Here is a 27536-nt window from a genome sequence, read left to right on the forward strand (position 1 = left end):
GGAGAGGACTCCACCACACCACACCCAGTCGGCAGGGATGTTGTGACTGGGTGAGAAACAACTGGAAAGTCACCGGGAGCTGTCCCAGCCCCTTTGGGCTCCAGCTCCCTCTGCGGAGTAGGACAGCCCTGTCCCATCACTCCATGGTGGTGTCCAGCACTTGTTGACATTTCTGTTGGGTTTTTGGATGGAGCTTTTGCTGCGGGGCAGCCCCTGTTTAAATAAAGTCACACATGGATTAATTCCTTTGCTTCCGAGTACTACTGGTGAATAAACATTTTGGTAGGGAGTCTGGCTCTGAGCCAGAACAAGCAGGTTTGGGTAATTTTTAAGCCTTTCATGAGGAAAGCTGGATTTAAAAAAAAAAATAGTCCTGAGTGCAATGATTTGTGGACTAATTTGTTTGGGTTTTTTTTGTTTGTTTTGTTTTGTTTTTGGTTTGTTTTTCTCCTATTCTCTTTGGTGCTTTTTTTCTATGAAAAAAAAATATATATACTGTGTGCATCCTTGGGAAGGAAAATTTATAGCTTTTTGTTTATCTCTTACTTGTCACCTGAGCCTTTCCCAGCGAGCCTTCCCCAGGGAGCAGGGAGTGATTTTTTTTTTTAATTTTTAAATTTTTTAAATAAACATATAATGTATTTTTAGCCCCAAGGGTACAGGTCTGTGAATCGCCAGGTTTACACACTTCACAGCACTCACCACAGCACACCCCCCCCACCCGCTCCTGACCCCCCCTCCCCCCAGCAACCCTCAGTTTGTTCTTCGAGATTAAGAGTGCAGAGAGTGATTTAAAGGCTGGAAAGGCAGTACCTGGTGAGGCCCGGTTTTCCATCCTGGAACAGGGGCATTGTCACTACAAAGGGAAGTGACTAGATCTTTCCAGAGAAGTGATATTTTAAAGCCATAGTTGGAAGCCCTGTCACCTGTGGCCTCCCTGCGTTCAGAGTTGTTTTCTCCATTGTTGTGACTGGTAGAGCCAGCAGTTCACCCTTCAAGGAAGGCCGTCTCCTGTTGCCCAGTGGAGAGACCCTCCAGAATGCAGGGGACCATGTGGGATTGTGGGTTAAGAGCTCTGGCTTGGAGTTCAAGTGCTTCTTACTGGCCATGTGATCTGGGGCCAGACATTTAGCATCTTTCATCCTCTTTCCTCATCTGTAGAAGGGATGAAAAAAGCTATCATACAGGGTTATTGTGAGAGTTAAATGTGTCAGCTGTGTAGCATTCCTGTCGCGTTATCCCAAATATAGTAAATGCCCATTAGAGAATAGCTCCTATTAGTTTTTGCAAGTAATTGTGGCTGTTTTAATTTATGGATCTGTAGAATTAGAGAAGTACCTGTGAGGCCTTCTGATTCAATGTCCATCTTTTAACAAAGGAGGTACTAGTCTCAAGCATCTTGTCCTAGATCAGGCAGCTGGTTATGTGAGACCAGGCCTGGAGCCCATGACTGATAGTCCTAGTCACTGCTCACACTTGCACCTGACCTGCAGCTCAGGCAGGGGTAGCCTTCGGAAATCACGTTTCTGGGCCCGTTTTCACTTTGCTCACAGGGCACACCTGGAGAATGGGGCATCAGAGATTAACCTAGGAAGCCTTTCCTGTTCTCTGGGTGGGGTCGTCAAGAGGCAGTTATTATGTAGTTTTGGGATCCTCCAGGGAAGAGGAATCACTTTGTGGAGTTCCTCCCTGGAGGTTCATTTCCTTGACTTGAACTTCTGTTGCTTTTCAAGTACTGGTCTCCCCAGACTCATGATAGGGACTCCCTCCAGGAAGGGGATGGCCTGGAGAGCGGACGAGCCTCAGAGGGACTTCAGGCTGACTTGGTGATGTGTATTTTCTCTGCATTAACAGGAGTGGGGTAGGGCAAGAGTAGAAACAGTGTGGAAGGTCAGAGCGGGTGAGTACAGTGCTTCGCTGGATTCAGTGTCTCCAAATAAAAATGTCAGTCATATATGCGGTTAGCCAGGCAGTTTAACGGTAAATTTTTTACAGTTACATACTTTAGGACAGTGTTTTTAAACGTTTTGAAGAGATGGGGCGCCTGGGTGGCTCAGTGGGTTAAGCCTCTGCCTTCGGCTCAGGTCATGATCTCAGGGTCCTGGGATCGAGTCCCATGTCGGGCTCTCTGCTCAGCAAAGAGCCTGCTCCCCCCCCCCCCCGCTGTCTCTATGCCTGCTTGTGGTCTCTCTCGCTCTGTCAAATAAATAAAGAAAATCTTAAAAAATAATAAACATTTTGAGGAGCATTAACCCCTTTGAGAATCTGATGAAGCTAATGAGTCCTTTTCTGAAAGAAGAGTGCTTTCAGAAAATGTTTACAAAGAATGAGGAAGATCTCCATGAGCTGATGTGTAGTGATTGCCTGCATATGTTTAAACATTATTAAATGTTTAAAAAAAAAAAAAAGCAAAGTACAAAAGAGTGTCTATAGCATGTTACTCTTCATATAAGGAAGAGTAAATTCATGTATCTGCTCATTTGTGCAAAGGAGATACAGGAACGATGAACCAGCAATTAAACAGACTGTTGGGGTGGGTGGGAAAGAGCTAGAAAGAAGGCGGCATGAAAATAGGGCTGAGGGAATAGTGGCCTTTCCCTGAGTACACTTTTCCTGATAACTTTGACTCCTAGAGTCGTGGCGATAGTCCACATACCGGAAAAGTAAATGAGTAATTAAAAGTAGCCGGGATATGAGGGACCCACCCTGGAGCACAGTTACAGATGAACCTCATGGATGTGGGGGAGTAGCAGAGCCACAATGAAGGATGGGGAAGACCACTGGGAAACAGGATTCCGGGTGGGCACCCTAAGGCTGGAGACGAAAAGAACTGTACTCCATGTAAATTTGGCTCTCAGGATTTAACAAATACATGAATACATCACGGATAATGAGAGCCAGGTTTCTCACTTTCTGAGAAAAAAGTTACAAATAAGACAAGGAGGAAGGTTAGAACCAACTGTCGGCGTGAACACGGGGCCTTTCGATAGTTACGTGGACAGACTCAGAAATAAATGCAGCTGTGTGGGTTAGCATACACAGATGTCATCTAGCTCTGCGGGGTTCTGGAAGCAGTGGTACCCCGGCAGCAGTGAACTTACTTAGCAGCCAGATCCTGGTTTATAAAGCACCGTTCCTCAGTGAAAGGAACTAGGACTCCTTGGAGAAAGGGCTGATCCCAGGGCTGCGGCAGGGAGAAATACCGGGGCTGGAACATCTTGTCTTGTCAGAAGTAAAGATGTGCTCGAAAACGATTTTAGGCATGTTGAAAGAATGCAGGAACCAACCCAGAGGAACCCCCAGTGGCCAAATCGGGAACACTTGGAGCAACGGCATAAGTAATGACAGTATTGGATTACAGCCGCAGCCTAGAGCAGATATCCGTGAGTTATGCTGATGGACGGAGATTGCGGAAGAAGTAAATACTCAGAGATAAGGGGTAGGCAGTACGCAGACCACTCTGAAGGCCATCTTCGGTAGCAGGGGTTGGCACACTTTTCCTATAAAGGGCTGGATAGTGAAGATTTGGGGCTCGCAGATTAGAAGATCTGCGTCACAACTACTCAGCTCTGCCATTGTAGCGTGAAAGCAGGCGTGGCTGTGTTCCAATACAGCGTTTCACAGAAGCAGGTGGCCCTCTGGCCGAAGCGTGCTGTCCCTGTTCTCGGCAATGCCTGCTTTAGAAGAGAAGCACTGGATGTCTTTGGCTGTCCACGGCGTAGATCTTGCTAAGTTGGGGGGGGGCACAGCTGGGGCAGATGTAACTCTGACAACAGAGACTTCTGATGCCGTATGGGAATCGCCAGCTTATTTTATCTCTCGTTCAGATTTTGTCTGTTCCGTGTGCCTGTTTGGGGTTGTGAGATGTAGTATGGACTTTGCCCTCGTTCGGGTCTGGATGGAAACCCAGCTTTGCTCTCACCAGTTGTGGGACCTCAAATACCTGGCTTTACGTCTCTGAGTCTTCATTCCCTCATGTGAAAAACAGTAATATTGTTCCTCGCTACAAGGACAGAATTCTGGGTGATTTGCTAAGAGAGGGGCGATGCTGTATTGCCTAGTTCTGCTGGGGGAGATGGCGTGCATGACTTTAGATGTCTGTTGGTGGTTGGGTTGTGGTTTTATTAGGGTTGTGGTTATTGCCCTTAGGAGGACCTCCGTGTGGATGGCCGTGGCTGTGAGGACTACCGATGTGTTGAAGTAGAAACCGACGTGGTGTCTAACACCAGTGGGTCTGCCAGGGTCAAGCTGGTGAGTACCCTGTGGCCACAGGCCGTGCCCCGGGGGAGGACAGGGAGGCCCTAGGGAGGCAGCTGCGGGCCCCTCTGGGCTTCGGGAGTGCATATTTTTCCAGGGAATCCAAGACCCAAGCCAGACTCTGGGAGGGCATCTGTATAGATCTGAAGGACCCCTTACCTCTTCAAAGGGCCACTTCCCAGGTTGCTTTGCAGTGCTCCTAAAAGAGTCCCCCAGGGGCCTAGTCTGGGAAAGGAGGTTGGCGGTTGGGTATCTGACTACCTGCCCTGAGTGAGGACCCCCACTTCTTGCTTGTGTCCACAGGGTCACACAGACATCTTGGTGGGAGTGAAAGCAGAAATGGGGACACCAAAGCTGGAGAAACCAAATGAAGGTTACTTGGAGTTCTTTGTTGACTGGTCAGTACTATGCATTTTTTTTAAATTAATTTATTTATTTGAGAGAGAGAGAGAGCACAAACAGAGGGAGCTGTAGGCCGAGGGAGAAGTAGGCTCCCCGCTGAGCAAGGAACCTGACAAGGAACTCGATCCCAGGACCCTGGGATCATGACCCGAGCCAAAGGCAGACACTCAACCAACTGAGCCACCCAGGCGTCCCACTTTTTTTTTTTTTTTTTTTTAAGTAGGCTTCATACTGGGCGTGGAGCTCAATATGGGGCTTGAACTCACGACCCCAAAATCAAGACCTGGGTGAGTCCAGAAGTCGGGCACCTAAGCCACCCAGGCATCCTTATGCATATGTTTGGAAGGAAAAATGATGTATATTTTTAAAAAGATACATTTATTTATTTGAGAGAGAGAGAGCACATATGTGTGCATGAGCTGGGCAGGAGGGGCAGAGGGAGAGGGAGGAAAAAATCCTTGAACAGACTCCCTGCTGAGCGTGGAGCCTGAATCAGGGCTTCATCCCACAACACCAAGAACGTGACCTGAGCTGAAATCAAGAGTCAGGCACTGAGCCTCCCACGCTCCCTAAAGGAAAAAATGATTTAAAAGAAAATTCAGAGACGAGACCTCTGGTTTCCTGTTGAACCTACTTTTATTTTGTATTCAGTCATCATTCCTGCAGCCAGCAGGTATTTCCTGCATCCCTCCTGGGTGCCGGACACTGGGATATGTGGAGGAAGGCCTTGGCTTGAGTCCTGCCCTTGTCCTAGTCACCCGGTCTGTGCTGGGCCTCATTGTCCCTTCCAAGAAAGGAGGACATTGCCTGGCAGCCCAGCACATGGTGGTTCTGAGAGTCAAATGAAATGGTGGGTTTTGTGATGCTTTGAAAAATATCAAACATAGATGATAAGGGTCATTTGGTCTCAGATGCCCTGTTTCTCTTCCTGCTCTAGTTTTGCAGAAAACATTTCATGACTTGCTTGGCAGAGAAAGGACGAGGGCGGGCCAAACAGCCCGATGGAGGGAGTGGCAGCAAGGCAGGCAGTGTGGGCGCTGGGAAGAGCCAGGACTCTGCACTTTCTGCAGCCAGCCAGACTCTTCTGGCCAGCTGTGTGACCTCAGGCTACTCAGTCTCTCTGTGCCTGAATTTCTTTATCTAAAAAAATAGGAATAATGATATTATGGCAATGATGAAGAAAGGAAATTAGGAAGACAGAGTGGGCACCACCACAATGATTGACTCCCAGAGGGCTTTCGGGAAGTGTTCCCTGCCCCCTCCTCCCCCATCTATTGCCTCCCCTTTCTTGGGCTGGGGGCCCAGTCCCATCTTCCGTCTGTAACTTCGCTTCTAATTGGGTGGTGACGGCAGGCTTTCTGGAGTTGGTAAGGATCTCTGTTAGCTCATGCTAGGTGCAGGTATAAAATAGCGATTCTGTATTAGAGTCCCCAAGACTACCCCCATATTTGGAGATTAGCTGGAAGGGCCCACAGGACCCAGCATATAGTTGAACTCATGGCTGAGATTTATCATAGCAACGGAAACGCAGCAACATGTGTGTGATGATTCTGCCCAAGAAAGCCCATTAGAGGCTCAGCACCCAAGATTTTTATCAGGGCTGGTCACATGGGCACCCTCTGCTTAACACGTACCAAAATTCCAGACTCCTAGAAGGAAAGCACATATTCACCTTATCACATTATTTGCACAAATAGTCCAGGCGCAGCGGACCACAGTTCACTGTTGACTGGGAAAGGTCTTATTGTCAAGTTCCCAGATGGCAAATGAGGGCCCACCTTGCAAGCAGGCGCTTCTAAAGATAGCAGCCTTGGGCCTGCTGCGTGCATCTTTTCGGCATAGATGCTAAGCCCCATTTATATAATGAGTTCGAGTCTTCTGGTCTTCTTTCACACTCAAAGGTTGGTCCTTGGGTGGCTGAGTTGGTTGAGTGTCTACTCTTGATTTCAGCTCAAGTCATGATCTCAGGATGGTGGGATCAAGTGTTGAATTGGGCTCCACACTGGGCGTGGAACCTGCTTAAGATTCTCTCCCTCTCCCCCAACAAATAAATAAAATAAAATAAAATAAAATAAGAAGTTGGTCCTCACAACATTGCTATGAGAGAGACGATCAGTTTGAGAGAGGGTCAGGAATTCCCCAGGGTCGTAGAGCTGGTTGTGCCAGCTCAGGCTTCTCCCAGTCTGGGCCTTGGCTTGTTCTACTCCATGCAGCCCGCAGAAGCCAACTTTCCAGGGATGTGGTGCTCAGAGTTCTGAGTTCACATATCTGCAGTCAGCTTTCTGGCCAGGTTTCTTTCCAGTCCATTCCTGCACCCTGCCCTGAGAGACCTCCCACCCCTCACACCCTGAGGCAGTCTCCTCCCCTTGGTTGGACCCGGCAGCTCTCACCAGCCTGAGCCATCCAGTGGGACTGGCCCATCCATTGAGTCGCAGTGACCTTGTTCAGGTCTCCAACTTACCCCTTTGCTCTTGGTGGAAGAAAATGCCTCTCCTGGCCTTGATCTGCCTGATTCAGTGCAGCAAACAGTCACTGAGGAGCAGGCACCATGTGTGAAGGACTGTAATTTGCTTTTCTTTTTCACCTCTTTATTATCTTCTACCTCCTTCATCTTCGGACGACCGCAGACGGTCAGCCCAACCACACCAAAGGGAAGGTGTTGCCCTCGGATGCTTGGCATAGGGGACATATTTCACTGTGGCTCTGTGTCTGAACATGACTCCAGGTTAGCCTGCTGCTCTTGTCCCTTTCTTGTCCCAGCTGTACAGGGTGGGTGGCTCCAAGGGTGGGAGGACACTTGGACCCGCCTCTTCCCAAGATCTGGATTCTAGGAAGAGCCTCTCCCTCCTGGCCAAGCAGGGCTGCCTGCTCCTCTCCTTTCTCCCCTTGCAAGGCTCAGGAGACCCTCCGCAGGCCCAGAAGCTCCAGTTCCCAGGGAGTTCTCTGGACTCTATCAAGATAGATAATTGCAAGGTGGCACACTTCATGTGGCTGGGTTAGTGATCAGTTTAGCAGGTGGAGTCACTGTGAGACATTTGCAAAACCTTGTGTTCCTCCAGAGAGGGGAGACGCTGATTTACCAAGCTCCGTCGGTTCAGAACCTCACCTAGGTCTTCAAAGACAACTCGTAATTGCATATACGAACCCCTTTATTCCCATCCAGCAAATAGGAGTGGTTCCTGGACATCTGTGGCTGTGCCCAGCACCAAGGGTGCCCCCACCAAGCCCTCTGCTGGAGAGCACCAGGCTCTCATCCAGTCTGCTTCAGACCGAAGCAGAGGTGTTGTTCCGGAGCTTGGGGTCAAGCAGGCTGTCAGTCTGAGCCCAGCTTGACTTGACTGATCAGCAACTTTCAGGGTTTCATTATTTAAATTCCCAGTGGTTTGAGATGTCTCAGAAAACTACTTTTCTGCTACCTCATTCTACTTAAGTTTTGTTTACTTGGAAGAATACGTGGCACCTGAGGCAGACATTGCCTCCCACCCCATAATTTCCCCTGTGTCTTGGGAATGCTGCCCTTTGGGGAGGGTACCCAGCTGCACTGACTCTGACCCCATCCCCACAGAGTAGCAAAGACTTGGGGTTCCTGAGCACTGCGCTGGAGACGCCTGGCATCACTAAAACTGGGAGCACACTCAGACCTCCTGACTCCTGTCTCATGTCTTTGGTGTGTTAGCTGTAACTTGAGAACGGCCTGTTTTAAATCAGAACTTGGAGACTTTGGGAGAGGATGGTTTCCCTCTGTCTGAAGCCCAGAGGAGGGTAAGAATTTAGGGAGCTGGTATGTGACTCCAGGCTACCACTAGGTGGCGGTCCATCTAGTCTCTTCGTAACTCTGACACCATGTTGATAGGGGGTATCCGGAAGCCTGGTTTAGCCTCTTGGAGAGGCTTCGGTTCTTCGCTGGAGGAAGTTGAGGAGGACACTTTTCATTCATTGACATTTCAGTGTGCCCAACACCTGCCACTCCCCTGTGAGATCTTAACTACTTTTCATTGTGATCACTCGTATTCATCACTAATGTTGAACCGGAAGCTTCAGGCCCTGCATTGGTGGATGGAGCCACTTGATCTCTGCTCCTCACTGCTTAGCGCTGCTCGAAGGAGGTCACTGTTAGTGCCTGATGGGGGGCGGGGGGCAGGGGACAAAGCAGACAGGCAACCTGCAAAGAAAGTAAGTCGAAGCTAGCTGTACTCTGGAAGTCTGCAGAGCTGATAACTCTCCCAGAAACCTCAGTCAGGGGCTTACCATGAAAAGCTCCGAATGTGCTCCTGTCCCCGTTCCCACTCATGGGGAAGCTTCTGCAGGTTCAGGAATGAGCACCTGTGCACACAGGGGAATGGGAGGAATTGGGGCCTGCTGCAGGGCTGGACGGGTAAGGGCCAGAGTTGACCCTGCCCCACGGACCCACTAAGTTGCTTTTTTCTTCCTGGCTGTAAGATTCCATTGATTTGCAGGCCAGATTGATCACCAGGGAAACAATGGGCCTAATGTCTGAAGTCCTGTCTCAGGTAGACATGGCCTTGATCTCACCCTACCCTAGTTAAACCAGAGATGGCCCAAGCAGGGGGAGCAGAGTAGAGGTGATGAGTCAGGACGGGTGGAGAACTGGGAGCGGCAGCGTTCCCATGAATTTTATTAGTTTATTGGCTTGGTAAGCAGTTTCCCCACAGCGCGGGAAGAGGGGCCGGGTCACGCTCTATGAAGGATCTGACTTGGTTTTGGCAGTTGTAGACGCTGAAAGCACTTGGTTTCATGCCCCAAGCCCCAAGTGTATACTTGGCTACTGAAAGAACGTATTGTGATACCTACGAGCAGGGGGTGAGGGTTAACAGCCTGCGCGCTCTCTCTCCCTTTTAACTTTGCCCTTAATAGGGAAGCTTTTTATCTAGGACTCCTTTCGCCTGCATTCCTTGATTCCAGTATTTGTGGTCTAGTAATAAGTCCCAAGACCAGAGCATCCATTCATTACCTTGACTCACATTAGGCTACACGCCAGGCACGGCAGATGACACATTCAGTGGGAGTCCAGTGCCGCCTAGCAGGTAAGGGCCGGGCTGCCTGGGTTGGAATCTTAGCTCCCCAGTCACGAGTTGTGTGAGCTTGGACAAATTATGTAACCTTTCTGGGACTCAGTTCCGTTTCTTTAAAATGGGGTCAGAAATAGTGCCTGGCTCGTCCACCGGGTTGTGAGAATACAGTGAGCTGGTACGTCTGACGTACTCACAGTGGTTTCCAGTGGTTCCAAAAGAACATTCAAGTTTTCCTCGTGGTGAAATGAGAGAGTCGGCCCATCTGAGGTCTTGCTGGGCCCACCCGTGAGATTTTGGTTTCACTACCGGAGTTTGTTTTCAAAGCTGAGTTAAAATGCCTTCAGATGGGCTGGAAGGTTTGTCAGAGTCTCCATCACTGCCTGCGGGTCACCGGTAGCTCTTTGTTCATGGGGTTACCTGGCCAGTCCCTGTGGGCATCCTTGTCCTCTGACAGGGTCTCTGAGGGGCCTTTTCTGGGTCTGTATCACTGTCTACCTCTACCAAGAAGTGTCCTGGTGCTAGGAGCACCCCTAGTGATGAGAGGCGACCCTCCGTTCTCTACCCCAACCCTACTCTTCATCCTTTGTTAGAATATGGGTTCCCTGGCTTTTCTCACGTCACCTGAAGTATTGTGTCCCCACCCCTGCCCCAACAATTTCCTTCCATTTTTCTAGCCTCTTCCCCTGAGTCCCTCCAGGGCCCAGGCACCAGCCAGACGGAGGAGCTTTCCGTGGTCTCATAAGCTTCTAAACCTTCTTCTCTGCCTGGCTACCAGCTGTGCTGAAAGAATAATGTGTTTAAAGAAAAGTGGGGGAGGGGGGCGGGGGGGGAAGGCTTTTAGAATAGGAAAAGTTCCCACTTTAAATTAGTTCAGTGTCAAAAAAAAAACCCCACTGGGGCGTGGTTTTGTGGGTGGGTTAGTTCAGCCAGTTGGACCTGGGAAGATTTGTAAGCCATCCCTTAGGGTCATAAAAGAACAGATGCATCAAAATCTGAATAATTAATCCCCCCCCAGGGTGTGGCCCACTGTAGTCAGGAAAGTGTACATTTTAAGCGTAAATGCCTCTGGCTGGATTTGTCTGCTCAGATCTGTATGGATGTGTTTTTAAACACTTACAAGATGGATTTTAATATTGATTGCTTAGTGTGTAAATTAGAAACAGCTTTTGTTTTGCTGGCTGTACAAAATTATTCAGTTGGTCCCTGGGAACTTGATTATTTTGCCGTAAATGAGCTGCTTTTCATGGCTCAGTGCCTATGTCCAGCAGAAGCAGTGAGGGAACAGTGAGGCTGATGGAAGTTTCCCTTGGAGACTTTCAGCTGGGGCTCTGCTGGCTCGTCACAGTAGGGGAAGGCTGTAGAGTCCGAGAAGCACAGTTGCTATATGGTGATACACTCTCATTGTTTCAGGGGTCATTCTTCTGCCTATATTCGAATGGACTAGACAAAAGGGATATTTTAATGTATCAGGTGAGATTTCTTTTAGCATTGCACGGATGGGGTGGGCGTGGCCTTGAGCCTTTACATGGGTGTCACTTTGCCCGGAATGCCCCCCGCCTGTCTGTAGCCTGACTGACTTCTGCCCACGTTCTGGTGTGAGGTCGCCTGTGACCTCCAGCGCTGGTCGACATCCTCCCCGGCCCCACTCCTGCTGTTTGCTTCCTGTCATGAAGTTCCCCCTGACTTCGTGAGATTGCTGCCCTGGGGCCTTCCTCTGCCTTGGTCAGGCTCTCCCTCCAGTGCCCAGCAGGGAGCTGGTACTTTCTAGATGGATGAATGCATGGACTAGAAAGCTTCGGTATATGATTTTGAGACCATTGTGAAGCAGCTGGGTCTTACCTTTCTGGACCCTGTTCGATATAGTAAAATGATTCCTGGAATGTTTACTTACTGCATTGATTTTTTTTTTTTTAAGATTTTCTTTCTTTATTTGAGAGAGAGAGAGTAGGAGAGAACATGAGAGGGCAGAAGGTCAGAGGGAGAAGCAGAGTCCCCATGGAGCTGGGAGCCCGATGCAGGACTCAATCCCGGGACTCCTGGATCATGACCTGAGCCGAAGGCAGTTGTCCAACCAGCTGAGCCACCCAGGCGCCCTGATGTTTTGAGGGTTTGTTTTTATTAAGCCAAAACCCTCAGAAATTGCCCGTTTAACACTTCTGAGTAATGCTTGGGGCAGCAAATGTTGATGCCCGTTCCTTCTTCATTGAGGTCATTGGGCGTGAGGTTCAGGAGGCCAAAGTGGCCTCCTGAAAAAGTTTTTCCTCATGAAAAAATAGCAGATCAAGTAAAAGGGACAATCTAATATTGAATCAGCCTCCAGTTTTTCTCTCTCCCTTTCCTGCTGTTCAGTACAGTGATAAGCTATGTAGTGTGTCCAGCTGTCATCCAGACCTGAGTCATCCCAGGAGGGTCCCTCACTGTACTTACGTTGTGGTTTCTGCTGTGAGAGTTTCATGGTGCGTTCCAGGCCATGGAAGCTCAGGATGGTGTCTGTGAAATGACCCCTCTGTGACCAGACTGCTTGAGTCCCCAGGCCTCCTGGCTTCCTGGGCCTGCCTGAGGGCTGTATTCCATTCTTCAGAGAGTTAATTATGACTGGCCAAGATTCACTTTACTATTATTCTCTTGTTTCTCTTTGGATAAAGATGACTTCTGTTGGGGGCGGGGGGACACCCGTCATGCCCCCTGACAGACAGAGCGCAGTACCCGTCTGGCTCCCTGCGTACACGTCTGGAGGCCAGAAATGGGGCATGTGCCACCCTTTCCCACTGTGGCGACTTCCCTGATAGCGCTCGTCCTTCCAGCATTCCACAGAGCAACTGGTACAAAGCCCCGTGCCTTTGCTCTTTGTTTCTGAAAAGACTCACTCAGCTTTTCTGTTACCTCTCTTTGTAGTTCAGCCAATGCTACCCCTGAATTTGAAGGCCGAGGAGGTGATGACCTTGGTACGGAGATCGCTAACACCCTCTACCGGATATTTAACAACAAGAGCAGCGTCGACCTGAAGTCCCTCTGCATCAGCCCCCGGGAGCACTGCTGGGTCCTCTACGTGGACGTGCTGGTATGTGTCACGTGGTGTACTGGCCGCACTGTCTGCGTCTGCTGGAGACCAGTCTGCCTGTTTTCCTTCTGGTGCTGTTTCCCTCTTTAAGTGGCTGGTTTCAACTTCCAGGGTGAGACTAGATGTGTCATAGCATGCAGAGAGTACCATCCTACAGGAAAAGTCACACAACAGCCCTATCATGGTAGCACCTAAAATTAACCACTGGCCTGTCGGGGAGGTAGACACAAAACAAGAGATGCTCTGGAGGTGGCATCCGATGGAGGTGATGGGCAGAAGTTGGACAAGTTGGCGCATCTGCATGGGATGAGGATGAGCTTGCCTTTTTTTTTTAAAGATTTATTGATAGATTTGAGAGCAAGCGAGCACACAGGGAGATGGAGGGGCAGAGGGAGAGGGAGAGAGAAACTCAAGCATGCCCCTTGCTTAGCCTGGAGCCCAGTGTGGGGCCCTATCTCACGACCCTGAGATCATGACCTAAGCCGAAACAAGGAGTTGGGTGCTGTCCAGGCACCTGGAGGATGAGCTCTTTATATACATTTCCTTGTAGGCCCTATGGCTTTGGCAAGCAGACACTGCTGTCTTCCCCATTTACAGGTGAAGTAAGGCTCAGAGAGGTGCAGCAACCAGCCTGAGAGTCAGCTTGTGAGAAATGGGGTTGGGCCTCGACGGGGCTGCCTCTCTTTCATGCCGGCACCTGCTCTTGACCTCACTAAGCCATTGGGTGTCTGTATCGCACCTGCTCTCCCCTTCCTCTTGGGTGTCCCACTGTGTGTAGCAGAAAGATTCTTACGAAGCTGCACCTGCTTGGCTGCAAGAAAGGAGGCTAGGGTCTTTGAGCCCATTATGTGCCAGGAGTGGTAAGGGTGTGATCTCGTTTTATCCTTGCTGTCATCCTACAGAGAAGCAGGGCTTTGCTATACTGAGGGGAATCCTGGTGCTCAGAGGACACGAGGCCAGCAAGCAGCAGAGGAGAGCGTCAGACCCGCACTGCCTGACCTGGGTTACCCTGTGGTGCGGCGCACAGAGAGGAGCCTGAGCAGGTGGCCCTGAGGCCTGGAGTGGGCTCATCCTCTGCACCCCAGGGAGGAGGGCGGGCAGGCTGGTACCTGCCCTTCGGGGGGACCCCCGGGCTGATCAGGTTTAGCATTCTGCCCTCTTGATTTCCTCTCTTGCTGATGAGCCAGAGTTTGTGGCAGGCCACTGTGACATGAGCGGGAGGGCTTCTGTGTCCCCAGCTGCCAAGGAGGTGGGGGATGATGTGCTCCCTAGGGTCCCTTCCAGCGGGGAGACCCCACAGCCACTAGAGTGGATGTCAGCATTTCCCTAGCACCTTCTTGGCATGAGGTGGGCACAGGGATATCGGAGTGGGAGACGGTGGTCTTTAGCCCTGGCTGCTCGTCAGGACCGCCTCGGGTCTGGAGTGGAACGCACACGCCAGCGTGTCACCCTGCACTGCGCTGAGCTCCCCAGGTGCTTGTGACGCACAGCCAGGCTCAGAGTGTGCAGCTGTCGGTAGTGCAGACGGACCTGCAGCACACGTGCTCGGTCTGGGAGGCCTGCCGTGGGGAGACCAAGGCGCGGAGCAGTGTTCTCTAGAAGCACTTAGCTCACGCTTACCGTGTGCTGGACACGCTTCTGAGGGCTCTGCAAACATGAGCTCATTGAGCCTGTGGAACAGCTCTGTGGGACCGTTGGGACTTTCACCCTCCGCGAGGCCTGGAGACGTGAAGTGGCCCCCGGCTAAGTGGCAGAGACAGGAGTCCTAGCCGGCGGTCTGACTCAGGAGTCCCACTGGATCTCTTCACTGGGCAGCGGTCTGTGTCTGAGCCATGGGGGGGAAGAGGTAGTCCTCTGCTGGGCACAGAGCCAGGCACTGACAACGGTGGGGTGGGGGATTTTCAGGAAGCAATAATCCTGCCGTGCTGCGGGCAGGCCGGTGTCCACCCTGGAGGTGGAGGTCTGATGAGTAGGTACAGACTTGCCTCCCCTTCCTTTCTTGGGGCCTCAGGCCAAGGCGTCACTGAAATGAGAACAGAAGGATGTGTCGCCTTCCACTGAATACTGTGCTCTGACCTTTCCAGCGGAGTGAGCACACATAAGCGTGGTCGATGCTCTTGGGCAGGAACTTAGTCTTTGTGGCACCGAATGTGCAGCGTGGCATGTTTGTTCCGTGTTCAGGCAGCAGCTGTACGATGGTGATTACATACAGGAGGCCACCACGCTGCTAACCGTGAACCTGGTGGTGGCTGCTGCATCAGTGGCCACCATGATTTCCCTGGTTGGAGGCTGGGTTTATGTGGGCACAGAGGCGAGTCACACTCGGGAGCCACTGGGGACAAAACAAAGGTGATCATTTCCTCCTTGAGTGCAGACCCAGCTGGCTGGGGGGCCAGTTAGAGGAGACCCACCACAAGCCGGGCCCGAGTGGTGGCCCCACAGCCGGGGCCAACAGTGACCCTCACCCGCAGGGTGCAGGCTGGCATGGTCACCAAGGAGCCTCTGGCAATGAGGGTGAATGTGCCCGGCGTCCACCAGGAGAGCGTCTACACGTTCTTCTCTTTATCTTGTGAACAGGGAGCACTTTGTGGGAACCAGTGTCCTTTAACTGGTATGGTACTTAGAGCAAGAAATGATGTTTGCTTTTCCTCCCGACCCTGCTCCCCGCCTCCCTTAGCTGCTGGAATGTGACGGGAATCTGTTCGACACCATCTGCATTGCTGTGAAGGCTGCTCTCTTCAACACAAGGTGAGTCTTCCTGGAAACAGCCCCAGGGGCCTGCGCAGAGCCCGAGCAGACACTGGCGATGGGCCACTCGGGATGTTTCTACCAAAGCTGACAGGGGAAGGTGACCAGGGGCCTTTAGCATTAAACATGGTGGCACTTCATGACAAGCTCCAGATTTCACAAGGTAAAACTCAATATATACGTATATTTCCATATTTGTTCTTTATGCTGTTATTTTCATAAGTAAGCACGTCCCGTGTAGAAAAATACTAGAAAACCACAAAGAAGCGAAAAGGGTGGAAAACAACCACAGGTCAACTGTCCAAACACCGTAAGTGGATAAAGCTGCTCGGAAGCCTGGGTTTAGCCTGTGCTCTGCTCTGTCCCCAGCAATGCCGGCCACATAGTGGGTGCGCACAGATTCCTTGACTGGACCCAGGAATGTTCTAAAAGCAGAGCGGCAGCCTGCTCTGGGGTTCAAGAGCAAGAAATGATTCTGCCACTGTGGTTCAGCTTCCCAGACAGCTGTGCAGCAAGGGACACAGCGCCAAGCCCTCTTGGAGCTGCCATTTCCTCTGACGGGTCACACAGCTTTCTCCCCCACCATTGCTAGGTTCTTTCAGGAAGGTTTGTGGCATTTGAAAACAAACACGTGGGTAGGGATGTTCATGCCATGAGAACTTCCAATAAGGGACTGGGGGATCCTGGGGCAGAGAACAGGAGGGGTAGAGACTTCTAGGGATATAGGCTGAGGAATTACTTGGATAAATGAGCAAGGGTGTTATTCTGGGATGTTCATCACAGCTTCTTGGTAGTGGTGAGATGCCAGGGACAACCTGAGTGTCCCAGTGCAGGGGGTGGCAGTTGGCTCAGCGGCCTGTTGAGAGGTTTGTTTACACAGAAAACCAGGCACTAAACACAGTCCTCTCATCTCGCTTGTTTTGTTGTATTTTACTTTTGGTAACTCTTATATTGTGAATATGTCTGGGGGGAGAGAGAGAGGTGTATATCCTAAAATGGGCATTGTGATGATCTTCCAATGCTCCTCTTATCAACAACTTAACATTTTTCTGTGTTTTAGAGGTTTTCTATGGTGAATTTAGACTCCCTGTGTAATTCAAAAGAAAACAGAAGGCTAAATAAATTTCAGTTAGCCATTGCAGGATGGAATATTTGCTGACATCGAAAGCTGTAGAGTGTCCCAGCCCGAGCTGTGCCACTAGGCTCCTGGCTGCGATCAGGCAAGAGGTCAAGAGGACCCTGGCACTGGTGGCCATAGAGGGGTCCGAGGACCACTGCCATTGTAGCAGCCTGTGCTGGGGCTCTCTTGGAGAAGAAAGAAAGTCGCCATCTGTTGTACCTTGAGCTTCAGAAATAACTACCCATCTGCCAGCTGGTTTCCATGGGCACCAGGGCAAAAAGAGAGAGTAGAACCAGACGAGGCTGTTCGGCTGTGGGGGAAGTGTTGGGCAAACTGTACATCGGGATGGTGAAACCCAGCTGCTCAGATTGGCGCGGACACCTGTCGTGGCCATAGCCCTAAGTCTCGTCCCCTAGAACAGAGAACAGCTGAGCGGGTAGCAAGGAATGTGGACTGGGTCAGGCGTCAGGTCCCCGGTACATGGAAAGACCTTTCGTAGAGGCCATGTTCTTTAGAAAGAGAGAGGCCATTCTCTTGCCCTTCAGCTCACCCAGCTTGTGGCCAGAGTGTCGGGAAGATACGTGCACGTGTGCGCATGGTGTGTGTTTGCACAGGCTCATTTAACATACCAGTCAGACTTCAAACTGGCTACCTGACTTGCTCAAATAAGATGTTACTTAATACATCTTGGGGGAAAAAAAAACTTACATCTTGGGTGCCCCGACATGGAGGCTTTGAGCAGACCCCAGCAGGACTCCTTGGTTCCTGCAGACATTTTCCTTGCTGCCGCTCATCTGCTATGGGTGTGTGGCCTTGTGTCGGGATGGCCCGCCGGGATGGAATCATAGAAGGCTTTTGTTAGAGCGGGGCAGGGCACCAACGCGGTTTCCGTCATGTAGCTGAATGGACCACCTCTTCCTTCCTGGCTCCTCCACCCCAGATGGGAATGGATGGACCCTATGGGTTAAATGTGTTTCCCCGCACCCAGCTCAAGAAACAATGTTGCCGGCCGCCCCCAGAAGCCCACTTCATCCTCCACCCCCGTGCGATCCTTGCAGCCACTGAGGATAACCATTGTCCTACAACAGTAGACTGGTTTAGTACTTGATGTAAATGAAACCACACAGTGTTGTTTTCTTGTGTGTCTGTTTCATTCACGGAGCATTACGTTTCAAGGCATCTGGATTGTGGCCTGGAGTTGTCATCGGCTTGCTGCTGCGCGGTGGCCCCCGTGCAGCTGTGTCACGGTTTATTTAGGCATTCCACTGGTGATGAGCATCTGGGTAGTTTCCAGGTTTGGGCTATCCCAAACGTGAACGTTTTTGTCTTTTTCTTGCACATATTACCCACTTCTGTTGGGTACAGGTGAAAATTTTGGGTCATAAGGCACGGCTATGTTTGGTTTTAGTAAATACTGCAAACCCGATTTCCAACGAGCTTTTACTAGATGATACTCCCACCAGCATTGTGTAAATCATTCTGGGTTGCTTCGCATCTTTGCCAGTTCATTGTTGTTGTTGTCTTTTTAATATCTGCCATTCTGGCGTGTGTTTTGGTATCATATTGTAGTTTTAATTTGCATTTCCTTAATGGATATTTAAGTTGAATACCTCTTTGTGTGTTTATTGACTATTTGAATAGCCTCTTTTTTTTTTTTTTTTAAAGATTTTATTTATTTGACAGAGAGAGACACAGCAAGAGAGGGAACATAAGCAGCAGGAGTGGGAGAGGGAGAAGCAGACCCCCCACCGAGCAGGGATCCCGATGCGGGGCTCGACCCCAGGACCTAGAGATCATGACCCAAGCCGAAGGCAGATGCTTAACGACTGAGCCACCCAGGCGCCCCTTGAATAGCCTCTTTTATGAAGTCTGTTCAAGTCTTTTGCCTATTTTTCTATTAGGTTGCCAGTCTTCTATGTTTGGTGGGGATTCTTTTCTTTTTTTTTTAAGCTGCAGTAGGAATTCTTTATGTAATATGTCAGCTCATATGTACACACACGTGCGTGCACACATACATTTACAAATATTTTCTGCGTTCCGGAATATCTTTTTAGCTTCTTTTTTTTTTTTTTTTTTTGAGATTTTTTTATTTGTTTATTTGAGAGGGACAAAGTGAGCGAGAGTATGAGCAGGGGGATGGTCAGAGGAAGAGGGAGAAGCATTCTCCCCACTGAGCAGGGAGCCCCATATGGAGCTCCATCCCAGGACCCCGAGATCATGACCTGAGCCGAATGCAGAAACTTAACCGACTGAGACACCCAGGCATCCCATCTTTTAGACTTCTTTTTTTTTTTTTTTAAAGATTTTATTTATTTATTTGACAGAGAGGGAGATCACAAGTAGTTGGAGAGGCAGGAAGAGAGAGAGGAGGAAGCAGGCTCCCCGCTGAGCAGAGAGCCCAATGTGGGGCTCGATTGCAGGACCCCGGGATCATGACCTGAGCCGAAGGCAGAGGCTTTAACCCACTGAGCCACCCAGGCGCCCCTAAACTTCTAAATGATGTTTTTTGACAAACAGAAGTTCATATATTTTTTTAAAATTTTGAAACATTTGGGGCACCTGGGTGACTCAGTCATTAAGCATCTGCCTTTGGCTCAGATCATGATTCCAGGGTCCCTGGGATCAAGCCCCATATCAGGCTCCCTGCTCAGTGGGGGGCCTGCTTCTCCCTCTTCCACTCCCCCTGCTTATCCCTCTCCCACTCCCCCTGCTTGTGTTCCCTTTCTTGCTGTCTCTCTCTCTGTCAAATAAATAAAATCTTAAAAAACAATTTTTTTGGAAACATTGTACAGAGGGCCATTGAGAAAACGTTCTATTCTGCCTAATGGTGATTATGCTCTTCTGAAAATATAGAACATCCGCCTGACATGGGAGGCTCATTCCATTTCTAAAATCCATTTAATCAAGATGAAAAACACTTAAGTGTAGCTTGTGTTCTGAGGCCCCGGCCAGTGAAATTACACGGGTCAGGTTTATCCCTTTAGACCACGCTGGAGAACTTGCTGCTCTGGGAGCTCCTCGACTAGCATAAGCAGCTCTTTCCAGAATAAGGAAACATTAGCTCTTCATGTTCTGTTCGCCCTGAGGCTTTCTCATCAGCCTTCAGCTGCACTTTCTAATACCTTTCAGAACATGTTCTTCACTTATGTGGGTCTTAATACATTAATTTTGACAAATGTGTATGTAAATACGGAGCAGATGGACGCCTTGGCAGTATTCATGGACTGGGACTTCTCAGCACTTGCCTTCTTTGGCTTCCCATACTTTATCTTCGTCATCTGTTTACCTGCCAACACGTTGAAAGTGGAAAGGTTGGTGGGTTTGGAAGAAGATACACACACACGTCCATTCTTCTCTGGTTTTCTGGCTTCTCTGCCCTCCTATAGGCGGGGGCCGTTGGGCTAGCAGGTGGTGCGAAGCAAACACTGCTGCGGGGGCCAGAGGGCCTATGTCCCGTCATTGCTCCAACGGTCATTAGTGTCGTGACCTTGAACAAGTAATTAAATCTCGTTCAACAAATGAGTCCCTCCTTGTGTCAGATAGTGTGTTAGACTCGAATGATGGGGACACGAGTACAACATTGACCGTAGTTTCATTTGTCTTTTCTGTCTTTTGGGGAACATAACTGAGTAACAGGCAATTAAAATGTACAACTCTATTTCGTTGCTTTTTTTCCCCAGTGAAATAATAAACGGGAAAGTATCCCAGTAAACACTAGAGGGTTATCCAACTGTATGGTAGTATTTTACGATAGTAGATTCCACAGGCACGCTTAATTTTCCAAAATCAGGGTATCTTGGATACAAAGGCTTCAAATGTCAAAGAAAAGTTTCTGATGAACAAATGAGTTTCTGCATGAAAGTAACAAAGACCAAAAAGAATCTCATGTAATAACTCATCGCATTCACTAACAAGTCCCTCATCGCCTGTGTAATTTTAGCATGAAGGGATTTACTTTTAGGTTAAGATTCATTGCCTTATTCACAAATGGCACCATATAAAAATTGGTGCAGTAGATTTCATAATTCTTCGTAATCCTCAATGCAGTCGAATCTGTTGTTTTTTTCTCCCTTTATGGCAAGACTTTTTTGGGGTCTATTCAAGAAATCTTTGTTCACACCATGGTCAGGAAGATGTTTTTAGTTTTTTGGTTATTTTTTTAGTATTTATTTATTTGAGAGAGGGAGAGCACACACAAGAAGCAAAGAAGGGCTGTGGGAAAGGAACAAGCAGACCCCCCACTGAGCAGGGAGCCCAACAAAGGGCTCGATCCCAGGACCTTGGGATCATGACCTGAGCTGAAGGCAGACACTTAACCGACTGAGCCACCCAGGCGCCCCTTAGTTTTTCTTCTAAAAGCTTTATTGTTGGGGTGCCTGGGTGGCACAGTTGGTTAAGTGTCTGCCTTCAGCTCAGGTCATGATCCCAAGGTCCTGGGATCGAGCCCTTTGTTGGGCTCCTTGCTCAGTGGGGGGTCTGCTTCTCCCTCTGCCCCTCACCCTGCTCCTGCTCATTCTCTGTCTCTCTCTCAAGTAAATAAATAAAATCTTTATTAGAAAAACAAAAGCTTTATTGTTTTATCTTTCCCCTCTATCTCTGTAGTCCATTTGGTATGGACTTTTTTTTTTTAAGATTTTATTTATTTATTTGAGAGGTAGTGAAAGTGAGAGAGATCTCAGAGCTCTGGAGAGGGAGAAGCAGACTCCCCGCTGAGCAGAGAGCCTGATGTGGGGGCTCGATCGTAGGACCCCGAGATCATGACCTGAGCCAGAGGCTGTTGCTTAACCAACTGAGCCACCCAGGCGCCCTTGGTATGGACTTTTGTATATGGTGTGAGGTAGAGATCAAGAATGTTTTTTTTTTTTTTCATGTGCATATCTGATTGACCAAGCATCATTTTTGAAAAGACCCCCTTTCTTCAGTGCTCTGCAGTTTGCCTGGGCACTTCTGACAGAGACAATAGGGACGAGGATGATAAAGTACAGGTGGAGTGTAACTTTACTTGTGATGTGAGGGAACTCCGACTGCTGTTCTCAGTCTCGGGAGAACGAAGTTCTCTTTTTTCCTCACAGTAAGTGGGAATTTTAATTGTGCTTCTGTTTCTAGGATACCGAGAGTTCGTGTTCTAGAGGATGAAGAGGGGTCCAAGGACATTGAACTCTCAGATGACCCTTACGACTGCATCCGGCTAAGTGTGGAGAATGTCCCCTGCATTGTCACCCTGTGCAAGGTATGTGGTTGTATCTGTGTTTTTTTTTTTTTTTTAAGATTTTATTTATTTATTTGACGCAGAGAAAGAGATCACAAACAGGCAGGGGGTGGGAGGCAGGCTCCCCGCTGAGCAGAGAGCCCGATGCGGGCCTCGATCCCAGGACCCTGAGATCATGACCTGAGCCAAAGGCGGAGGCTTAACCCACTGAGCTGCACAGGCACCCCGTATCTGATGGTTTTTGAATTCCCTGTGGTTCTTCTTCAACCCCAACCCATTAAGGTTACTTAATAGGTTGAGAAGTTAACAGTTTCACAAACCTCGTACAAGTAGCTTTAATCCAAATCCAGTCATTTGGTTATGTTAGAAACTACTCTACGAGCAGCTTTGTTTGTTTGTTTGTTTGTTTAGAAGACATGATGGGGCCCCAGAAATACACACATGGGTTCACGGTGCTAGCAGCCGAGTTTGTTAAGCTCCTCCCTACCAGGCGTTTCACTCAAACACTGTGTGTGCACATTTCCCTTAAGTCCCTCAATTCTGTGGGTGTAGGGAGGTTAGAGGTGAACACTGTCCTCTCTGTGGGCCCCAGTGTCCCCATCTATGCAATGAGGGGTTGGAGCAGCATCTGGGGATCTGTTACATCACGTTTTTTTTTTGTTTTTGTTTTTTTTTAAGATTTTATTTATTTATTTTGACAGAGATCACAAGCAGGCAGAGAGAGAGGAAGGGAGGCAGGCTCCCCGCTGAGCAGAGAGCCTGATGCGGGGCCCCATCCCAATGGGATCATGATCTGAGCTGAAGGCAGATGGTTAACCCACTGAGTCCCCCAGGCGTCCTGTCACATGTGGTCTTTACATGTGCACAGATGCCTGTGGAAACTACAGTCCGGTCATGCTGTCGCGTACCTGGCATGCCCAAGGCTATGCACCGAAGTCTGCATTGGCTGAGACTGTCCCTAATTCCCCACAGGATCCATAAAAATAGGACCAAGTGGGCCAGGTTTAATTTCCCTGAAATCACTTCCTGGGCTGGGGTATGGTGAAGCACTTGGACCAACCAAGGCCACCGGCACTTGACTCATTCTTGAGCATGTCTCTCAGCTTGCACCTTCTTGATTCATCTTTGTCATCAGTGAAACGTCCATCTGGCTTCACGTGTCACTTTCTCCCTGTGCCCCTCTGTTGGAGACTCTTGGTGGCCTGTGACTTGGATGGTCTGACTTACGGCTCTAACCCCACCCCTATCCCCCATATTTCCTTCTCATGCTTTTGTAATTCTGCTTCCATAGTGGCCTGTGGTAGAATCGTTGAACATGGCTTTAGGTGTTTCCCATGAGAGCAGAATCTAAAATAAGACCTTGGATGGGCAGTGCGGGTTCTTGGCTGGTATAGCTACTCCTTCCATGAAGCTGTCAAGGGTGGGGCTCGGGAATGCATGTTACCCACCCGTGTGCTCTGCTGCCCCGACTTTGCAGATCGGCTATCGGCATGTCGTGGACGCTACTCTTCAGGAGGAGGCCTGCTCCTTGGCCAGCTTGCTGGTGTCTGTGACCAGCACGGGAGTTGTGACGTGCATGAGAAAAGTGGGGAAGGGCAGCCTGGACCCAGAGAGCATCTTCGAGATGATGGAGGTGAGGCTCTGCCTCTGAGGCAGGTGCAGCCACCCGACGGGGAAGGCTTGCTGCCTCTTGCCCCCTCGGTTCCACCGTGGGAATTCTCCCTTTGTACCCTTGACCCCAGACTTAGAACTTGGAGGATAGCCCATGTGAGCTGGTTGTCTGCGGACCTAGCGAAGGGTGGAGGCGATGGGGGCTGGGGAGGTAAGGAACTGGTCAGTCATTGTCCCTCTTCCTCGTCCTCTGTGATCCCACATTTCCATGTCTCTGGATGAAAATGCTGGACTGATAACGTGGAGTTGCTTGTGACTCCAAATCCCAGGCTTTTGCGATCTGATGAGGGAACTGGGTTCCAGCCTGACCACTTCCTGTCCTTTGAAGGGGGTGAGGAAAGGTGGAGGCGGGGTGTTGAAGGTCGGCCGTCTCCCCACGCCTCCCCATATTTTCATGGGCCTAGAAGTATTCAAATGGAGGCGACTGGAAAATCCTTCCAGCTGCCGTGGGGTGGATCGCTCCCCACCCAGTAGGTGGTCTCAGGCTGTGTGGTGGCCCCACCCAGTAGGGCGCTCTCCAGCCCAGTGCTGACTGATTGAGGTGTGTGTGTCCCTGACTGGCCTGAAAGCCCCCCTGTGTCAGGGACCACGTGTGTCTTCCCAGACTCACCTTCGCCTGTGTCCCCTGAACTTTCCAGAAGTCTTGGAGGACTCTGACTCAGACCACTTGAATCGCCAGGACCCGAGTGAGCCGGACCTGGGTGTTTGGCCTTAAATAACCAGCTCTGGCCCAGGGGTCATGCTTCATCGCAGGCCAGGTTACCCTGCGCGCTCTTCCTTCATTCCTAGAAACAGTGACTTTTCACTGAAGACACAAAGTGTTCAATGTCCATTTTCTCTTTTATTGTCTTACTTGAAAGCAAAGCTGGGCAGTGTATATGGTGTCGAGAACTCAGTCCCCACGCTGAGTCGTGGCTCTGGGCCACAGCTCGCGCATCTCAGGTGGAGGATGGCAGCAGCAGTGCGCCTGTGTCTCGAGGAGCCAGTGAGGACATGGAGGCGGGAGCCGATGGCACGGGGTCCTACCCCACGAGATGGCAGCCCTTCTCCGCGCGCTCGCTTGGGTGCCTGGAGCTCAGTTGTCTAGCCCTGCGTGGCAGTGGGTATCCTTTGTGGCCCATTGGTTAGTTGGCTAGTTTTTTTTTTAAGATTTTAGTTATTTATTTGACAGAGATCATAAGTAGGCAGAGAGGCAGGCAGAGAGAGAGGGGAGGAAGCAGGCTCCCTGCTGAGCAGAGAGCCTGATACGGGACTCGATCCCAGGACCCTGGGATCATGATCCAAGCCAAAGACAGAGGCTTTAACCCACTGAGCCACTCAGGTTCCCCTTTTTTCTTTTTTTTTTAAACAAGAACACTTTAAAAACTTTTTAAGTTCTGCCAAAAGTCTCTCTAGACAACTGTGGCTTGTCTTAGAGGGAACTCTTCCCCACCCCCTGGAGACTTTTATGAGAATTCCAGTATGTAAAACAACAAAAGTAGTAATAGTGAAAATTTATTGTGCACGTACCGTATGTCCAGCCCCTTGGTTTTTAGTGCGTTTAATGTATTGTGTCATTTAGTCCTCAGCCATCCTGTGAGACAGCTACTGTGGTCATCTTTCGTTTTCCAGACATGGGAATTGAGACGTGTAGCAGATAAAGTCCCTCGCCTACAGGGTTCCCAGCTCATAAATGCTGGCGCTAAGATTCAGACCCAGAAGGCGCACTTCCAGAGCCATCCCTGCCTCTGCAGCCCCACTGAGCTGTTTAGACACAGGTCTGCTGTGGCTGCCGGAGCTCCGGCTCACGGCGCTGCATCCTCCTCTGGGGCATGGCGAATGCGGTCTGCAGACCCTCCTGGGGGGACCGTGGCCCCGTCTCACTGCTTGGGTCTCACCAAGGATGTGGCCACAGGGAAGTGCCGCTGTGACATGCAGCACGTCGGGCCGCTGCCGCCAGTCTCTGTCGTTCACATTCCAACCTCCCAAGTCCCGGTGTCCTGCCTATCTCCTCCCACCTGTCCTCGGTTCTGCCTTCATTTATATGGACAGTCAGCACCCCTGTCTGATTGACTGACATCTTTTTCTTTCTCATGTTGTGGTAAAAATCTTTCCACAGTCACTTTGGACCTTAGCCCTGACTTTGCGTTTCATACAGTTGATCACTTCCCGCTTTTAGACTGAGATCTTCCCGTGTAAGTTTCCAGTAATCCCTGGACCCTCACCCTGTGTTACAGCGAGGGGCTGGGTTAGAAGGTCCCTGGAACCGGGAGGGTTGGCGGGGGTCTGGGCCCCAGCGGCTTTCTCCCTGACGTTGCCGAGAGTGGAGCTCAGCACAGCGGAGTGGAAAAGGCTGGGGAACACGGCAGACTCGACAAGGTGGGGGACTGCTGGTTGGTTCCTCAGAGTCTTAAAATGATCCGTGAGTCTTTCTTTATGAAAGACTTTTGTATATGAGTGGTTTTCTGAGGGGTCCCCGTGTGGCTTCTGCGTAGGGGCTCATTAGGAACTCAGTGGGTTGTCTGACCTCTTGACGTGTCCTGTTCGAGCCGTTCGGTGCCTTTAGCATCTCTGCATGGCGCCCGAGGCTGATGCCGGGCTCAGCTCGGGCCCATCCGAGCCGCTCTGCATCGAGATTGGTGGCGGGTGAATGAGAAACTGCTTGTTCAGACATGTCCCCAGAACCATCTGTTCCTTCATTAGCCACACTCTTGATTCCCTGTGGCCTCCCTCTGCCTCCTCGCCACGCTACAGTGGGACGTGGCAGTCACGGGGACAGATCTGGTTGACAGTTTTGCGTGTTGTCACGGCAGTGGCAGTGCTCAGCTGGATTAGGCCGAGGCCGCCTGGGCTGCTTCCTGCTGACCGCCTGGGGGTTGGTTGGTTTGTTTTTTTCTTTGTTTTTGTTTTTAGTACAAAGATCTTTCTAGAGTGTAACTGCTCTGTTGTTGTAGTTGGGGGTTTGCTTTCCTATTGATTTGTTTCTCTAAGTAAAAAGCCCTGGAAGGCAGATGGAACGGGTACAGTCTGGACCGGCCAGCAGGCAGAGAGGGGGGCTTCCCTGGTGCGGGCGCGCGCCTCACCGGCGAGTGTGTGCTGCTTCTGTCCCGCAGACCGGCAAGCGAGTGGGCAAGGTGCTGCACGCCTCCCTGCAGAGCGTCCTACACAAGGAGGAGAGCCTGGGGCCCAAGAGACAGAAAGTCGGCTTCCTGGGATGATTTGGACATCAGTGCAAATGCGGGGTGTTTGGGGTATTTTTGCTTTTCCTTTTAAGCCACAGTTTGTATATATTTTTCTTATCTGTTATAAATTTGAGGCAACATTTGTACATGTAAAATAAAGTATATTTTCTAGTCTGGTTTGATACGGCTAGAGTTCTTCGGCAGCAATCCAAGATGCCATTTGGTGAACCCCCCGGAAAGTCTGGCTCTGGTCCAATGAGTGGCGACCAGATCCAGAGATCTGCTCCCAGGGAGAATGCTCTGGTTGTGCCTCTCCAGGGAGACTGACTTACCTCCTACTGCAGGAGTTCAAAACAGTAACAAAAACACTAGAATAAGGACCTACCAGAAGTATGGTTTAAAGGAAATGCTTATATGTATTTTGTGAAAAATTTTTCACTTGCGCAGCTTTCAAAGTAAGAAACACACACACACACAGTTCTTTCTCCTTGTGGATTTGGTGCTTCTCAGGAAGGAGGAAGGAGGCACATGCCCCAGGTATACACCATGGCTTCCACCTGGCTGGTGAACCTTCCTGAGTCCTGGGGAAGCCCAGTGCTTGCTTCCTGCCCTCCACAAAATCCACGCCGAGCTCCCTAGGGTCCCGGGCTTAGCAGCCACTTTGGTCCTTAGCCAAGCATTCTTATCACTCTTGTTTTGAAATTGCTCTGGATTTTATAACCACTCCCTGATGTTTCGTAAGATTTCCTTTTTTCATCAAGAAGAAGGCTGCTTTAGAGATGTTGTCATTTGATTACTCAGCCTGCCTCCATACTCCGGGGACAAAGGGAAGGCCATTCTCAATGGCCCCAGAAGGGTCCTCATAAGCCTGTAT

At 50.0% G+C, this 27536-nt stretch overlaps 1 protein-coding gene across 3 annotated transcripts; it reads left to right on the forward strand.

Annotated features, from left to right (window-relative positions):
- Nucleotides 1-3323: 3323 nt before the first annotated feature.
- EXOSC7 (exosome component 7) lies at nucleotides 3324-26839 on the forward strand. Of its 3 annotated transcripts, none has more exons than XM_080831605.1 (8): nucleotides 3324-3439; nucleotides 4150-4251; nucleotides 4561-4655; nucleotides 12588-12753; nucleotides 15431-15501; nucleotides 21728-21851; nucleotides 23308-23463; nucleotides 26594-26839. In XM_080831605.1, the coding sequence occupies exons 3-8, from the start codon at nucleotides 4597-4599 to the stop codon at nucleotides 26696-26698; spliced, it is 681 nt and encodes a 226-aa protein (XP_080687731.1). In that variant the 5' UTR covers nucleotides 3324-3439; nucleotides 4150-4251; nucleotides 4561-4596; the 3' UTR covers nucleotides 26699-26839. The 3 variants fall into 3 exon arrangements, with proteins under 3 accessions (XP_080687731.1, XP_080687732.1, XP_080687733.1); XM_080831606.1 differs by lacking the exon at nucleotides 3324-3439 and adding an exon at nucleotides 25600-25675 and having other exon boundaries at nucleotides 4154-4251; XM_080831607.1 differs by lacking the exons at nucleotides 3324-3439; nucleotides 26594-26839 and adding an exon at nucleotides 25600-25780 and having other exon boundaries at nucleotides 4154-4251.
- The last annotated feature ends 697 nt before the right edge of the window (nucleotides 26840-27536 follow it).

Source organism: Martes martes, assembly GCF_963455335.1.
Source record: "Martes martes genome assembly, contig: scaffold_126, whole genome shotgun sequence".
In the NCBI taxonomy this organism is placed as follows: domain Eukaryota; kingdom Metazoa; phylum Chordata; class Mammalia; order Carnivora; family Mustelidae; genus Martes; species Martes martes.

Coding starts and splice junctions, on each gene's coding strand:
- EXOSC7 (XM_080831605.1), top strand. CDS start 4,597: ATGGGGACACCAAAGCTGGAGAAACCAAATGAAGGTTACTTGGAGTTC. Junction 21,852..23,307: donor GCATTGTCACCCTGTGCAAG/GTATGTGGTTGT, acceptor CCGACTTTGCAG/ATCGGCTATCGGCATGTCGT. Junction 23,464..26,593: donor GCATCTTCGAGATGATGGAG/GTGAGGCTCTGC, acceptor TCTGTCCCGCAG/ACCGGCAAGCGAGTGGGCAA.